The sequence below is a fragment of the Cervus canadensis genome, chromosome X (assembly GCF_019320065.1).
Source record: "Cervus canadensis isolate Bull #8, Minnesota chromosome X, ASM1932006v1, whole genome shotgun sequence".
In the NCBI taxonomy this organism is placed as follows: Eukaryota; Metazoa; Chordata; class Mammalia; order Artiodactyla; family Cervidae; genus Cervus; species Cervus canadensis.
In genome coordinates, this window is record NC_057419.1 from 27245733 (window position 1) to 27263135 (window position 17403).

Sequence of the window (17403 nt, forward strand, 5' to 3'; positions counted from 1 at the left end):
ACCACAAAAAGATAAGGAGGAATCTTAAATGCGCATTGGGAAATGAAAGAAACCACTCTGCAAAGGCTGTATACTGTATGATTCCAACTATATGACATTCTGAAAAAGGCAAAACTATGGGAACAGTAAAAGGATAAGTGGTTGCCTGGGTTTGGTGGCGGGTAGGATGTGTAGGCAGAGAATAGCGGATTTTTCAGGGAATACTTCTGTCCAGAGCCATAGACTGTACAATACCAGGAATAAATAGTAGTGTAAACTATGGACTTGGGTTGATAATGATGTGTCAGTGTAGGCTCACTGTAGCAAAGGTACCATCTGGTGTGGGTTGTTGATGGTGGGGGAGGCTGTGTGTGGTAATTCACTTTTCACCCAATTTTGCTATGAACCTAAAAATACATTTTTTAAAAAGTCTATTAAGAACAATTCAGGCCAGTATTATGAAAGAACATAGAACTGAGTCAGGAGATCTTGATTTGAATGTGGACTGTCATTTACAAATGTGTAATCTTAAATTAGTTTAAGCTTTGTGTGTCTTAGTTCACTCACCTATCAAATAAGGATAATATTCACCCATCAGATTTACCGTGAAGAGACGACATAGGTACTTTCACAGAGCACACAGTAGGTGCTCAAAAAATATTTGTTGAGAGTGGAGAGAGAGAGAGAGAGAAGAGGAAAAGACAGGGAGACCAGAATTTCATAGAGTCAAATGAAGGTGGAGGCATTTTATGACAAGATCCACCCATCAGTGATTGATGGTGAGATAATCAGGGTTATTTTTTCCCTCATCTGTTACAGTCCGCTTTGGATTTTGGCTTTATCAAATTATTATTTAGTGAAGTGTCCATTATTGTTTTAATTACTCTGAACACTACCCTTGCCTTTGTTCTCCACTGAGAGCTGATCAAAAGGAATGCAATTTGGGGTAGGTTTTGTTGTTGCTGGTTTTCATTTATTTAAAAAAAATATTTGTTGTGAACCTAAATACTGACTGGTACTTATGCTGGACACTGAGGATGAAGCAGTAAATAAGCCAGACTTGGATCCAGTGGTGACAGGGTGATGTCTATTGCCGACGAAGACAGCAATAGTCAATAGACAGCAATAATCAAACCATAACAAGGTGTTTTGCACGTTACAGTGGGAGGCACGAGAGCCAGGAAAATATATAGCAAGGGGAATGAGTAGCATTTATGATGGGGGAAGGCCTCTCTTGATGTAGATCTAAGTGATACGTCTGAGGCATTAACAAGAAGGAATAGGGCCCTAGGTTAGAGTGCATATCGCAGGACACTGGTTCTCACACTTAAAAACAAAAATTTTATTGGAGTGCAGTTGATTTGCCACAATGTCGTGTTCGTTTCAGGTGTTCAGCAAAGTGGTTCAGATATACATAAACATATATTCCTTTTTAGATTACTTTCTTGTATAGGTTATCACAGAATATTGAGTAGAGTTTCCTGTTCTATACAGTAGGTCCTTATTGGGTTATCTGTCATATATATAGGAGTGTTAGTTGCTCAGTTGTGTTCACTTCTTCAAGATCCCATGGACTGTAGCCCACCAGGCTCTTCTGTCCATGAAATTCTCCAGGCAAGAGTAGTGTGTGTGTTCATCTCAAGCTCCTGATTTATCTCCCCCCACTAGTCTAAGGGCTTCCCTGGTGGCTCAGAGGTTAAAGCGTCTGCCTCCAACGCGGGAGACCCAGTTTCGATCCCTGGGTTGGGAAGATACCCTGGAGAAGGAAATGGTAACCCACTCTAGTATTCTTGCCTGGAGAATCCCATGGATGGAGGAGCCTGGTAGGCTACAGTCCATGGGGTCGCAAACAGTTGGACACGACTGAGTGACTTCACTTTCTTTCACTAGTCTAAGGTCACACAGCTAGTTAATGATAGAACCAAGCTTAGGATTCATTTGAGTGCTAGACTAGGACAATTTCTGTTATACCAGGCTCTTTCATATTGTTCCCAGGCTCTAAGACTTTGCCACCTTTTGGAGAAATATTAATAAAACTAGGCACATGACAGTTTAGTAAATCAGAATACATAGATGTAAAGTAGCGTTTTGTTCAGTTAAAAAAGGAAGGAGTGAAATAAATCTTTTTGAGCTCAGAAAGATCAGCAGCGATTTGCAACTTAGTTTGGGAAAAACTCCCCCTCCATAGATACTCAGCCTTCCTGCTCATCTGCTCCCACATTGCCACCAAGTACACTGTGCCTCCAGGTAGCCCCCGAGAAAGTCACTGGGGGAACCACAGACCAGAGGTCTTTTTGTCTGCCCGTGCACACCATCAGGATTGTTTAGCTCTTCTGGCAAAGCTCCTGGTTAAAGAGATTGTTAGTATGTCTCTCAGGCTTCTGTTTTGAAGGGGAAAGACATGGTAGTCTACATAATGTACCACCACCAAGATGACCAAAATGTACTTGAAAATCTAGAAGTGAGGGAAGACCAGTGGATGTCTTTTGAGTGTATGTATGACTTTTTAAGTTCAGAGTAGAGAATTGGGTGCATAAAAACCCAACGAAGGCACAGAAGCTAAATAGCTACACACCAATAATCCTACTGAGAAAACCAGTCCAACCAGACCAAAGGAGTGATTTCCAGTTAAATTTTTATCTTTCCTTAGAGAATATTCTACCTTTCATTTTTAAAATATATTTATTTCTTTGGCTATGCCAGGGTCCTAGCTGTGGCACACGGGATCTTCAGTTGCAGCATGTGGGATCTAGTTCTCTGACCAGGGATCCAAGCATGGAGTCTTAGTCATTCCCCATCAGGGAAGTCCCATTCTACCGATCATTTAGTTGATCCACTGCCAAAAATAAAGCAAAGTTTGGTGGAAACGGTTAAAGCAAGCTGTATTTTATACCTTCACATTGGGAAATAATGATTTCACATACTGAGCCCTGAGTTCAAGTTCACTCTTCACAAAGAATAACGCAGTGTGTAAACAGTGTAGACACAGGCTGCTGTCCAGAATAAGTGGTGTGGTGGTGCTGAGGCGGTCTGAAAGGTAGTGCCTAAGACCTTAAATTTGATCCTTTCCAGTGGTAGTGTTGATCCTTTCAAAACACGGCGGGCAGGGGGCGCATGACCTTAACAATTAATCCTGTCCGATGACGTTAGGGGGCATTCACAGGAGGGGGGTAGGGGTAGGGACGAAATGAAGTATCAGTGACCTTATAATTGACCCTGTCCAATGATGGTGGTGGTGGTTGCATGAAATAGTGACTTTTCAATTAATCTTGCCCAAAAGTGTTGGCCCATGAAGGACGGTGGGAAGGGAGAGTTGGTGGTAACCAGGGGCGCTGAGTGACGAAATAAGGAGGCACTGACCTAACAATCCTGTCCGAAGGTGAAGGGTGGGGGCGGGGGGTGGGGAGCACGAAACAGAATCAGTGACATAATGAATTCTGTCCAATAGTGACGGGCAGGCAGGAATCCGAACCGGTGAGTTTATTCTGCCCAACGGTGGTGGTGGTGGTGGAGGGCATGAAGCAATCTCTATAATTAAGTGGTAAACAGAAAATGAAAACGTATCAAGATGCAACGAATATCCTGAAGTGCAAGTCAGCTGATCCAGGGAGGGCTTCCCGGAAGAGATGCCTTCGGTAGAGAGGGGCCTTGAGCAGCGCGTAGGATCGGATTCCAGGCGAGGGCTTCGGGTCTCTTCCCAGTCTCCTTGCACCTCCGCCACCTTTCAGTCGCGGAGGACCTAGCCCCGGACGGGACCCGGGTCAGCTGCACTTGCCGGGCTTGTTTGGGTCCCAGGAGGCAAGGAGGGACGCACCGGCGCCGGGCTGTGCCCGGGCGAAAGAAAGCGAGGGCAGCAGCGGCCAATCAGCAGCCAGCGCGTGCGGCCGCGCGCCCCTCGCGCCCCGCGTACGTGCGGCGGCCGGCTCCGCCCCCGTGGGCGGGGCTTGGGAAAGCCGCGGGCGACCGGCGGCAGCCAGGGAGCTGTTGCTGCTGGTGCTGCGGTGGCTGCACCAGCGGCGCCGAGGCGGAGGCCGGGCTGCGCGCTTGGCTAACGTACCCAATCCGCGCGACTCAGCTGCACCGGCCCTTGCGGCCGCCTAAGCGCCTCGGCCGGTCTCTGCGCTGTCGGGGCGAGGATGCGGCTGTTCCGGTGGCTGCTGAAGCAGCCGGTGCCCAAGCAGATTGAGCGCTACTCGCGCTTCTCGCCGTCGCCGCTCTCTATCAAGCAGTTCCTGGACTTCGGTGAGTGCGGGGCCGCGGTCCCCACGACCCCAGGGTGCGGCCCGCCGCCGCGGGTCTCCGCGGCCCCTCAGCGAAGTCCGTGGGAACCGCGGGCGGGGCTCCGGGGCCTTTCCCAGAGGCTCGGATTTGGGGGCACGGAGGGGTAGGGCCTGGCACCCGCACACCCGCCGAGGGCTCACCCCGAGCCCCAGAAACGGCGTCTGAGGAGCATCAGCCGGGCGGCGGGACTTCCCAAACCTGCCGTCGTTAGCTTCCAATCTGCTTGACACGGACCTCCGGGCCGTTAAAACTTCGGAGCGGAATGTGGGGTGGCTTTTCAAGGGTTTTATGTTTAGGTAGTTGGGTGTTTGTTTGTTTTTTTTTTTTTTTTTTTTTTTTTGCGCGTTGGGTAAGACCTGTTTAGAAACACCTTGCGGTCGAATAAATTACGCAACGACATTTCGTTCCTTTTCTGCTCTAAGGTGCTCTTAGGCACCACCTAAGGTGGCAGGAGCGGCTGGACTCGAACTGCTGTCTTGGTGGTGTTCTGTTTAAGCAGTTGGAGGCCTGGGTTGCGAATGCCTTAGATGCTGGGGAAGAACGGACGTGTGGGCTCCTGGTGCCAGAGCAGGGTCGGGGGCCACCCCTTTCGTCGCGCCTCTCCTGCGTCCCCTCGCTTCTCCCCTGTGCGGTGGGCTGCTGGGCAGCTTCCACCAAGTGAGGTGCGAGCGCAGAGGACCCGGCCCCCAACCTGCCTGAGGCCTAGCTGAGATGGGAAGAGAGTCCACGACGTCCTGTTAACTGGACCGTGTTTCCCGAGTGGTGCCGGTGCGAGCACATAGGGAATACTCACAATGGCTGAATGCGGGGCAGCTGGTTGCGAAACACGTGAAAGTGATAAAACCGAAGTGCGCAGCCGGGTATCGAGTCGGAGCACGGCATCCTGGAAGGAAAAGAAAATGGGGCGGCAGAGATGTTCTAAGCTCTTAAGGGAAAATAATGGGGCAGCTGGTCGTTTAATGAGTCTTAAGTAAATGTCAAGAGATGATGTCAGGTGGGCATAAAAACCCAAGTGCAGAGTAGGTAGCACATTCGGGGAAGAGCCAGAACACCATGTGATGTTGTCCACAGTTGGGATAGGACGAGCGGAATTGGTTAGTTGAGACCAAATTAAATGTTAAGAAACCAATTTGCCAGCAAATGATGAGGGAAATCAAAATTCGGTGATAGGTGGATCTTTGCATCTTAAACTTCTCTCCCAGAAGCTTTTCATTAGTTTTACTTTACCATCTCTGTCACTTGTGAGAAGTTGAGAGGTTTCAGGCAGCGCCCCTGCCCCCTTCAAAGTTTAAAAAGAAAATGTCTCTGTTGCTATAAATAGCATTTTCCATCCCTAATGTGTGGTTTCGAGAGAGTCTGAAGGTATCTGCTTTTCAGTGGGGTAAGCTGAGACAGGTTAATTCACAATAAAAGACATAAAAAGAATCCAGAGACTCCTAGTTCCCTCCTTCCACTCTCCCAAGTTGAAGTGATAGCCCTGGTAGCTTGGCGACATTTCGGTTGATTTATTTCTGTAGCGGCTCCTATCTACCACATTAATAGGTGTTCTGGCAAAGATGTTATTTGAGGAGGAAAACCACAGTGGGGGATAGTGTTATCGTGGGAAACCCATGGGACCATTATCTGGAAAGAAATGTTCTAATTCTTGCTGTGCCACTGACTCAAGAGCCTGGCCTTGGCTGAGGGACTGAACTCGCTAGAGTTCATTTTCCTCCTCAAGAACACATGTGGGTTGTATAAGGTCATCTCTAAAGCACAGCTCCAAAACTGTGTGATCCTAATATCAAAGGAAGAGGGATGAGCTTTTTACAAAGAAATTACTAAATCTTCGGATAGGCATTTCCCATATAAAGCTTCTGACCTATTTGGGGAATAGTGGAGGGGTACTCTAATCTCGGATGATCAAAGAAGCCTACTAACTGAAGTCTTTTCCTTATAAGGAAGCTCACAGAAGTGCTATATATATAAAATTGTGGTGGAATTTGCTAGAAACTCAGGCCTCCTTTGTAATGCCCAGAGATGAATCGGGTGGCAGGCAGCCTATCTTTCATGACAACAGTAGACAGTTGTCACACAGAGAGGCCACTTCGACTTCTACCATTCTGTTGGTTCTTCCAGCTCTGGATAGCAGTCTGATTTTGGCAAATGATGTGGGAGTTTGAGAATTTAGAAGGAGTGTGGGGGTATTTTTAAGGAGAGAAGGCACAAGACTTAGGAGGCTCTTATGGCCCAGAGTGATTGGAGCACACGGCAGGGGAGGGCCACCTCAAATGCTAAAAGACCCCGGGTGGGGAGCAGCCAGCTTGGGGTGGGGGGACTGTGGCAGCCTCCCTGACCCCTCCCCATATGTGCTGGCTCCAGAAAGGGAAGCTGATTGGCACCAATTCAATATATTTTAAAAGATGCAGGACTCAAATAGAGCAGATGCTGGCCCATGTCGAGCCTCAGGCTGCCTCTTGGTGAACTTCGTGACTTTCCCCCTGGCTGCTTTACAAATGGGACCCGAGCTTTTGACTAGAATACCTGGACAGGGACTGGAGAGAGGGTATACTCGGAATTTCATGTTTACAGTATTTGTGACAACCACACCGACAAGTTGTGGTTTCTGTGAGCACAGAAATAGCTTTATTATGTGAATATATCCATACTAGTAAGTGAGATGATCTTCCTTGTTTAAGAAGGAAGGCTAAAACTGCATGTTACTGCAGAAGCACTGATTTTATTTGAAAGGAGGATTCCTCAGTCTCAGCACTGTTGACATTTTTAGGGGTGGGGCAGGTGCGGGCTCTGTCCTCTGTGCTGTGGGCCTCCCAGGCCTCTACCCACTGGATCCAGTAGCACCCACCACTCCCTTCACCCTTGAGTTGTGACAGCCAACATGTTCCCAGACAGCACCATGTCCTTCAGGGGAGCAAAATAAATCACCCTCTGTTGAAGACCACTGCTATATAAAGCATTTAGAGGCATGGTTTTCTTGCCTGGGCCCCATCCCCCAAACTTTACTATAAATGTTCGGGGGGGTGGGGTATAGAGCATTGGTATTTTGGGTGGTTCTTTAGCATCACCAGGGTTGAGAACCACCAGTTAAGATGAGCTTCTGGATCTGGAGTTGTCCCCCTTTCATCTGTGGGTCTTATTTCTCTATGCCTTTTGAGCTCAATCTTTACTTATAACATGGCCTTTCACACAGTTAGCAACTGTCACAAGAATAGCAGGTGTTCTAAATGAATTATGAGTTTATAATTGCAATGGTGCAATTCCAAAGGGTGTGATTTTAAAAAAAAAAAAAAAGGTTCTTTTTGGTCTGAGATTATAGTTACATGGTTCCAGATTCAGAAGGTACAAAAGGGCATAGAAAAGTCAGCTTCCAACTTTCGTCCACTTGCCTCCCCATTTTAACATAACTGGCAACTTGTGATACTTTTGACTGTACCTTGCTTTTTTACACTTTATTCCTCAGACAACTTTGCATATCTATAACTGCAGAGCTTCCTTCTTCTTTTTATGGCATCTGAGAGTTTGTATGATGTACTCTATTCATTAGCCAGCTCCCTGTTGATGTTTCCAGTCTTTGCTCTGACAACCCATGCTACAGTGAATTATTGCATTCATCTTTTCATGCATGTGTAAGTATTTGTATAGGACAGATTCCTCAAAATGGGATTTCTACATCAAAGGCTATGTGCATTTGAAATTTGGATCTCCGGGTCTCCTGCATTGCAGGCAGACTCTTTACCATCTGAGCCACCAGGGAAGCCCTGAAATTTGGCTAAATATTGTTAAATTGCCTTCCATATCGAGGTTGTATCTTTATCCTCTCACTGGAAGTTTCTGCAAGTACCTGTCTTCCTACAGTTCTACCACATGGTTGTCAAACTTCTGATAAGTGAAGAAGGGTATTGCGATAGAATTATTTTCTATTTGAGTAAAGAAAAATTTTAAATTGGAGTAGTTGATTTATAAGATGAGTTTCAGGTGTACAGCATAATGATTCAGTATTTTTATCAAGTAAAACATTAGCTTTTCATTACGGAAAATTTTAAGCGTACACAGAACTAGAGAGAATAGTAATGATGAATTCCTGGGTTCATTATATTGATCTCCATGTGCTGTTTGGCTCTGGGTGTTGTGTGTATGTGCAGTCGATTAGATTTTCTTGTCAGTGTCATGCTTGTTTCAGGAGAAATTGTTTTTCTATCCTAGGACCATAGTTTATCCTTTGAACTATCTGTTCTTTAAAGATTTGGTAGAATTCCACCTATGGAACCTTCTAAACCTAGTGTGTCTTGGGAACTATTGCTCTTTGACAGGCTTCTGTAGCCTGTGGTATTGATCTGTATAGATTTTCTGTCTCTGCTAGAGTCCATTTTGATATATTTTTCTAGAAAATTATCCTAGTCATCAAGGTTTTAAAGTCAGTTTGCATAGCTGAGATAGTAGTCTCTTAGTCTTAATTTTCTCTGTGGCTGTTCCTCTTCTATATTTGTTCTCCCCCCTCCCCTCTTTCTTGATGAGATTAGTTGTTGGTTTATATGATTGGATTCAGTTCTTAGCTTTATGACTTTTGTTTTCTAGTTCATTAATGTCTACTTTGGCTTTATTAATCCCCTCTGATCTGCTCAGTGTTGTTATTTTTTTCTTTTTGAATGGGAAAATTCATTTATTTGTTATTTATTTCAGTATTTAATGAATACTGAAATGACAAGCATTCCTCCGAACGCTGCTTTAGCAGCTGATATGTATAGTATTTGATCCTTCCCCGCCCAGCTCTTCTTCATCTTTGTTTTATTCTTAAGTTAACCCAAGAGTTATTAAATTTCCATTGTAAGTGTGTACCCTGTATTCTCATTTTGTTGTTGTTTAGTTTTGTTGCGTTGTGATCAGAGAATGCTATCTGAATCATTATTTCTTTAATTTCTTGATGTTTGCTTTGTAGTCCAGTCAGGGCTCATTTCTTGTCCTTGTTCCTTGGGAAGCAAAAAGAAGGTTGTGTTCTCTTCTCAGGTTACAGAGTCTGATATATCAAATCTGCTGTATTAATTATGTTATTTGAATTTTCTATAACCTTTGTTTTTTTCAATTTGCTGGAACTGTCATGGGCTAAGAGAGGCTCGAGTCTCCTAGTAATATGATTCTGTTTCTCCACACATTGCCTATGGTTTTTGCTTTGTCCCTGTTAATGTTACATTTGCTGCATAGATATCCTTAACTGTCATTGTGAGATGCACCCTTTAGGATACAGAGTGCTGCTACTAAAATTTTTTACTAGTTCAGTGCTTTTTGGCCTTAAATATTCAACCTCATTTAGCATTGAGATCTGGAGCCCTTTTTTCCTTGTTTTAATTTTCTTCTTGAACCTTTCTGAATTACTTTGTTTTAAATATTGCCTTGAAAACGTAAAGTTGCATTTTGCTTTGTGAGCCAGACCTTATCTTTATGTGGCAAAGTTTAACCAGTTTATATTTGTTGATATGACAGATCTATTATCTGTAATGATAAACATCTATAGTTTCCTTTCACTTTCTATCTTTAATCCTTTAATTTTTATACTGTATTATACATCTTGCTTTGGTTTTATTATGTTTCTTTTAGTAATTAGGTTTGAATTTTTGATTCCAGGGATTATCTTTCTATTTATTTCGACCTTTTTTGTCCAGTTTTGTCACCACTAGCCACTTGAACCTATTGAGCTCTTGAAATGTGTCTGATGTGACTGAAACTGGGAAACTGAGTTGATTTAAGTTTAAACTTGCTTCAGTTAATTGGAAAACTTTTAAGTATGTTTAGAACAGTTTAAATAGGTGAATCTACCTGAACTATAAATTTGATGAAATCTAATTGTAGGCCAATTATTTCTGATAGAAATTTAGCCTATGAATTGAGATCTAAGTATAAGGTACTGGATTTCAAGGACAATATAAAAATAGTAAAATATCTCAATATATTTTTGTATTGATTCCATGTTGAAATGGTAATTTTGGGAGTATTTGCATTAAATAAAGCATCAAAAATCTCACCTGTTTCTTTTTATGTGAAGTTTAAAATGACGTGTGGCTCACGTATTTCTATTGGACAATGAGGCTTCAGACTGTATGTATTAATTCCTTATTAAGAGTAATAAAAGTATTACATTTTAATGTTCAGAATAAACACTTATTGATTTTTTATCTCAGTACAACATTTACTCTCTTTTCCCCCATAAATCGGTTACTCTCAGGAATTTTGGACCAATTAACTGTCTTTGAATGGCAGTTCATGTTACGGTGGTTCTTTGTGATATTTGCAAAAGCCTGAGGTCTTCCTGTTAAGTGGTTGGTTATGAGTTAAAAGTTCTCTTAATGATGTAAGAAAAGGAGAACTTGGACTGTGCAACGTAACTTAAAGGTAGAACCTTCTGAATCTCAAATGTGTTCATAGGAAATGATCACATTTTCATCTGGACATGCTTTTCATCTTTCAGCTTTACCGTGTCCTCTTCTGGTTCCTTCATTAATCACTCTGATCCTCTCTCTACAGACCATCTGTTTTATTTTCTAGTTCCTTTGCCCTTGTCTTCTGCATAGCCACACTTGTGTTAAAGATATTTGCTTCTGTCCCTTGATTTTACCCTAAACTGTCTCTCTGTGGAGGGTGGGCACTCACCTCTTCTCTGTAACCTCTTTCAACCTCAGCTGTTTGCTTTCTACTCTGAGTGGGCGCTCTATAAGTGGTGATTATTGACTCCATCTAAAGGTTATTAAACATCATGTCGCTTTAATTTAGTCAGTGGTTATATAAGTGCAAATTTCTCTAAGGTTCCCGCGTTTAAATATAGCATCTCTGAAATAAAGCCGCCAGAAGAGAGGTTGTCTGACAACTCTGCCTTTTCACAGAAAAGATTTCTACCATAATTAACACTGGTTCTGCGAACCTTGGAGCCTTTAGCTATTAGGAGGCAGCAGCCAGTTTCCCTGTTGGACTCTTCTTGAGGTTCGAAAGCCCAGCTGCCTTCTCTTTTCCTTGAGAAGGTATTTTAAGGTTCCAAATGCCCACTGAGAAGTTGACTTGGCTTCCAAATGACTGCTCTTTGAAAAGCTTTGGGTTTCTAAAGTCATACTTCTTAAAGCCTGATTACTACTGGGGAGAAGAATGGATTTGTCTCTGGTTTTCTGTCAGCAGTCAGGCTCTTCTGCTCTAAGGCATTGCCAAGAATTCAACTCACCTGTTTAGAGACGAAAGCCAATGATTCAGAATTGAAAGGGGAAGAGAACAATTCCATTTCGGGGACAGATATCTAATGTGGCTTAATGCATGTTGGTCAATATTTAAATTTAAAGGACGAACTGACCTTTTGGGCCCTAAAGATCTGATATGACTGGATTTCAACATAACCTGGTTTATGAGACTCTGAGCACTTCACGTGTAGTTCCGGCTCTGATTGTTGTCTTGGCAGTTAGGTATGCTTCTGAAGGGGGGACAGGCCACAATACCGACCTACGGATGACTGAGTGGTTTCCTCCCATTAAACTTCGAGAAATTGATCAGGTTGTTGGCAAGATTTGGGAAATCTTGGTCTTATTACTGGATGGAAGCAGAAAATATCACCACTTTTCCCTTTCATTTTAGGTGCGTTCTGTTACTGATATTTTGCTTCCATGATTATCTGATTCCAGAATTGGGCAAATCCTTTTTTTTCCCCTTGGAATGCTATAGTCTTAAGGGCCAGCTACCTGTTTTTGTCTTACAGTTAATAGACTTCATTTTTAAGAGTAGTTTTAGGTTCACAGCAAAATGGGCAGAAAGGAGAGGGAACTCCCATACCCACCTCCACAAATAAAATGTCCTCCACCATCAACATCCTGCACCAGTGTGAGCTGTTTATTAACAACTGATGAACTGACACTGATCCATCATTATCCCCCAAAGTCCATAGTTTCCATTACGGTTTGGTTTTTATGTTGTACATGCTCTAGGTTTTGGCAACACCTATTTTTGTAAATAAAGCTTTATTGGACCACAGCCATGTCCATTCATTACATAGCATATGTGGCTTCTGAACCTCTGCAGCAGCACAGTTGAGTAGTTGCCATGGAGACTGTTTGGCCCACAAAGCCAAACTGTTTACCTTCTGGCCCTTTACAGAAAGTTTGCAACCTCTAAGATAGTTTGGATCCCTGTTAAAGAAGTGTGCCATGATTGCTCTTATTTTACATTTAAATAATAAAGCTCCATTTGCCCTCTTTCTAGTAACAGTCAAACTTGGCTATCTGGAGGGTGACTTATGGGGTAGCTAAGGTTTGTCCAGGTGATCGGTGGCTTAGCTCTAGGATCTGTGCCCCTGTGTGGAATTACCATGTGAAAGACTTCGAGGGATTGTATAACTTTAATCTATAGGGCTGTCCCCAGAGTTGAAGTGTTCCGGTTTCTCCACAGCCCTCCCAAAATGAGGTTTTATGACTTTGTGTAATAGGTAACATAGACGCTAAAAGTTTTACTTTTTTCCCCTTGTGGGTTTATTTTGTTCATTTTGATGTGTGTAAAGTGCCCTTGACCGTTTACTCACTGGACTCTGGTTCAGTTCAGTTCAGTCGCTCAGTTGTGGCCAACTCTTTGTGACCCCATGGACTGCAGGATGCCGGGCCTCCCTGTCTATCACCAACTCCCGGAGTTTACTCAAACTCATGTCCATTGAATCGGTGATGCCATCCAACCATATCATCCTCTGTTGTCCCCTTCTCCTGCCTTCAATCTTTGCCAGCATCAGGGTCTTTTCAAATGAGTCAGTTCTTCGTATCAGGTGGCCAAAGTATTGGAGTTTCAGCATCAGTCCTTCCAATGAATATTTAGGACTGATCTCCTTTAGGATGGACTGGTTGGATCTCCTTCCAGTCCAAGGGACTCGCAAGAGTCTTCTCCGACACCACAGTTCAAAAGCATCAGTTCTGTGGCACTCAGCTTTCTTTATAGTCCAACTCTCACATCCATACATGTCTACTGGAAAAACCACAGCTTTGACTAGACGGACCTTGTAGGCAAAGTAATGTCTTTGCTTGTTAATATGCTGTCTAGGTTGGTCATAACTTTCCTTCTAAGGAGCAAGCGTCTTCTAACTTCATGACTGCAATATCCATCTGCAGTGATTTTGGAGCCCAGACAAATAAAGTTTGTCCGGGCTCTGGAGTTTTAATCATTTGTGTGAACTCCTTGTGTCTACTTTGCACAGTAAGCTATTGTGCTGTGTAACTATTGTTTCCTATTGCACTCTCCTCTTTAATAAAGTAATTATCAAAGTATACTATTAAAGGCTTGTGAGAAGAATACCATCTCTAATTCTTCATCCATTTTTTGTGCCATAGGCTTACAGCTTTTGCCAATCTATTTACATATGTTGACAATGAATATGTTTCCTTTTTATTTAGTGCACAGTCTGAGTTTTAATATACTCAATCATTTACAATGCTTTTGTCATGGTCAGATTTATCACCTAGAGCAGTATGTAAATTGTTACTAAATCCCTCTGGAATTCGTTGCCATCTCTGCTGGGATGTTTGCAGTCAACTCTCTTACTCAGTTTTGCTGTCCATTTGCACAGCAGCAATGATCAAGACCCTATGTCTTCCTCTCTCGTTGCTCTTTTGTCACAGAGTAGAATATTTATAAATTCTCTCCAAAAGGAGAACTTGCTGATTTCAACTAAATATCATATGCTAACTTTTGCCTTGTAATTTCTGGTAAAATTTGGTGATGGCAGCTCCTTGTCTATTACCTGAGATTCTTGCTGTTCTTGCCCACTTAATTCTTTTTGGTAAGTTAGCTAACTTAGAGAAAATGTGCTAAGAGAACTGTGAGTGGGTACCTGGCATTCATTGAAGCTAGCCTGAAAGCATCTTCAGGGAGCGCATTTCACCATATTTGTGGCAGAGCTGGGTTTGATTTCCTTCATTTCCCTTGAGGATACCTTCTTTCCCAGTCAGTGGCTCATCCTGTCAGAGATGATTCTTTCTGCTATAATAAATAGCAGAAAAACTACAGCAAACTTATTTGTCATCTATTACACAGGTCAATGTTTATATTCTGTGTGATTGAATATTTGGGGTTCTAACTCAGTAGATTATTTCCCTAAGCATCACCTAAGCAGTTGGGACTTTTTCATTTTTAGACTTGACCTCTGATTCCACTCCATCATTTGAGTCGTGCCAGTGTTTCTTTCTTACTAGGGCATGGAGGTCAGTGTAGAATAGTTGTCACTCTTGGGAATAAATCACTATGTATCTCTTTTAACATTTTCTCAAGGCATGAAGTTAAGTATCGCGAGTGCTGTTGTTCATGCACATCTTTTCCCAGCGAATTACTACGTTTTCGTTGACCAGAGCAGACTCAAGGTTTACCCGACCCTACCTTGGATCTGTCCTAGAAGAGTACAGTGTTTTGTTTCCTCAAGCTTGGTAGCAGATATTCCTTAATACGTGACTGTGCACTTTGTATAAATTTGGTTACTTTTCCCTCTTGCTTCTGAGATGAAGTAAAAAGCATTAAGCAGAAAGTTTTGCTATCTTAGCATTCCTGTACTGGGCCTGTCATGTGCTCCAGTGTGGTCAGTTTCCTAGGAGGCTGAAACAAAACTCAAACAGGAAAAGAGAGGCTAAAAATAGATGGGTCAGTGAAAAAGTTTGGGATGCTCAGCCACTGTCTAAGCCTGAGGAGGTCTTTGGTTTATCCCGCTGTTGAATTTTCTGTGATTAGATGCTGGTCAGTGAATCTCAGCCCTGAGCGCTCCTGAGAATTATCTGGGGAACTTGTAAAACCAGTGCCTGCCCCCCCACCAAAAAAACCCCCTGTAGGCGCCAATTAAATCAGTCTCTGAGAGTAGGATCTGGGTGCTGGTATTTTTTACTTACTGGGTGACTCTAATGTGCTTCCAGTGTTAGAGCTGTTAAAATTTTTGCCCAAGACCTCTGAAACACTAAGCAATAAAGTCTTTGAGATGCTGATGGTTAACACTTAAGATGTTTAGGAGTCCATCAACTTTTTTTTTTTTGACTGTGCCAGGCTACTTGTGGGATCTTAGTTCCCCGGCACTGAACCTGGGCCCTGGCAGTGAAAACACTGCGTAACCATCGAACCACCAGGGAATTCCCAGAAGTCCATCAGCATTTGTCTCCCTTTCTGGGTTCAGAATGAAGTGGGAACTGAGAAGCGTTGGGGAATCGTTGAGGCATAGTTGCTGCCTTTGAAGGGCTTCTAAATAAATGAGAAGTTGGGACAAATACGTCAATATATATCAGCTAGCTAGAATGTTTGCATCCCATGAGTTTGTGGCATGCTTTCTCTACCTCTCCCTTGGAGGTTTGTGTAATAGAGGTGGTTTCTGGGTATATGTGAAGTTTTAACCCAGGTGTCTTTTTTTTTTTTTTTTTAACTTTGGCGGGTCTTTGTTGCTGTGCGTAGGCTTTTCTCTAGTTGTGGGGGCAACTCTTTGTTGTGTGTGCAGGCTTCTCATTGCAGTGGCTTCTCTTGTTGTGGAGCACAGGCTCTCGATCTCGGTGCATGGGATTCAGTAGTTGTGGCTCCTGGGCTCTAGAGTGCAGGCTCGGCAGGTGTGGTACACGGACTTAGTTGCTCTGCGGCATGTGGGATCTTCCCGGACCAGGGATTGAACCAGTATCCCTTGCATTGCAAGGTGGATTCTTAACCACTGGACCACCAGGGAAGCCCCTAACCCAATTGTCCTATTGTCCTTTATCCGAAGCATCGTTGGAGGCTTTGTTTCTTTGCACTTTTTTTTCTTGTGGAAAACAAATGTAAATTCATGTATGTACTCTTTTTCTTGATTTCTAGCTCCTTTTCTTGGCTACTCACTCCTAGCAGTGCTCTCTCCAGAGTTGTCCCAGATTGTACATTAGGCAAGGTTGGTGCAGGATAAATAATTGTAAGGTGTATAAAGGAAAATCTTACTCCCGTAGATTGAGTGGGCACTTGAGCTTAGAGATCACCCGTCCAACCTCCCCAGTTTTACACATAAGAAAGTAGGTGCACCAAGTAATGAAGAGGCTGCCCACAGCGCCAGCTACTTGTTGACCTAACATCTTGGCTGCCTCTTCCAGAGGGAGCCAGAAATTATTCTTTCTAGGAGGCGAAGGGAACTTATCTTTGTGTACCACTTTTGACCAGACGCAGTAGTAGACAGATGGAGCTACAGTTCCATCCAGGTGAAAAAGATGTTTCCCTCTCTTAAATGAAGACGCTGAAGCGTAGATGATTTAAGTATCTTACCTAAGCAAAATTCGGAGCAAAACCACAGTTAAAATTCAGGTAGATTGAGCTTTTAAACGTACGCTGTTTTTCTTTCAATATAACATACCATTTTTTTCCTACCTAATGTACTGTTACCCCAGTGCAATTCTTTCTAGCAAACAGTCTCTATTAGTAATGCTGGGGTTTTATCTAAATTTGTTCTGTTAAACAATCAGGAAATTGCATAATCTCATATTTGTCTAGTGTTATCACTTTGGAACCATCAGATTGCTACCTCCTTCACTTACTTACACTTCATTTACTTTATTTACTTATTCTAAGGGCCCACCCTTGTTAGTGTGCCTGTCATCTCTCTCTGGAAATACCATAACTGGTCTATGTGGACTTGTACTCAAAGCTTGATTTCCGTTGCCTACCATCAGTGTGAGCTTGGACAAATCACTTAATCCCACTACATACACTTCAGTATCCTTTTCTACAAAGTGGAAACGATAGCATTGAACCATAGGCCTGTTGCACCCATGAACTTGAAAACATGCCTTACAGTGCACGGCACATGGTTGGTGCTCAGTAGATGTTGGCTATGCTTTTGTTGTGGGAAGTTAGTGACACAGTGTTTCCTGGATGAAACCAGCTTCCTGCAAAGAATAAAAACTGCAAAGGGAGCTCTTAACCTCGAATGTTAATTATCTTCAAGTTTGTTGGCTGAAGGTCCCAGCTCTGTAAACTAATCATTTTCCAAGAAACATAGTGCTTTTAGTGTGGCTGGCTTTGAAGCTTCTTCATTCACTGTAATGGTTAACTTAAGGTTTTGCCTCAGTTAACCTCGCCGATGAGTACATTGTGACCTTGACTTAACCGTTCCTGCTTCCATGATGATGAGACATTCTTTTAACTCACCCTCCACCC

At 43.1% G+C, this 17403-nt stretch overlaps 1 protein-coding gene across 3 annotated transcripts in view; it reads left to right on the plus strand.

Annotated features, from left to right (window-relative positions):
- Window positions 1–3589: 3589 nt before the first annotated feature.
- PDK3 (pyruvate dehydrogenase kinase 3) overlaps window positions 3590–17403 on the plus strand; it is a 79617-nt gene continuing 65803 nt past the window's right edge. For 2 of the 3 annotated variants that reach the window (XM_043458675.1, XM_043458676.1), the window contains exon 1: window positions 3590–4221. In XM_043458675.1, coding sequence (XP_043314610.1) covers window positions 4116–4221 — 106 coding nt within the window. In that variant the 5' untranslated portion in view covers window positions 3590–4115. The remainder of the gene's footprint in view (window positions 4222–17403) is intronic. The other variant, XM_043458677.1, reaches the window with a different exon arrangement.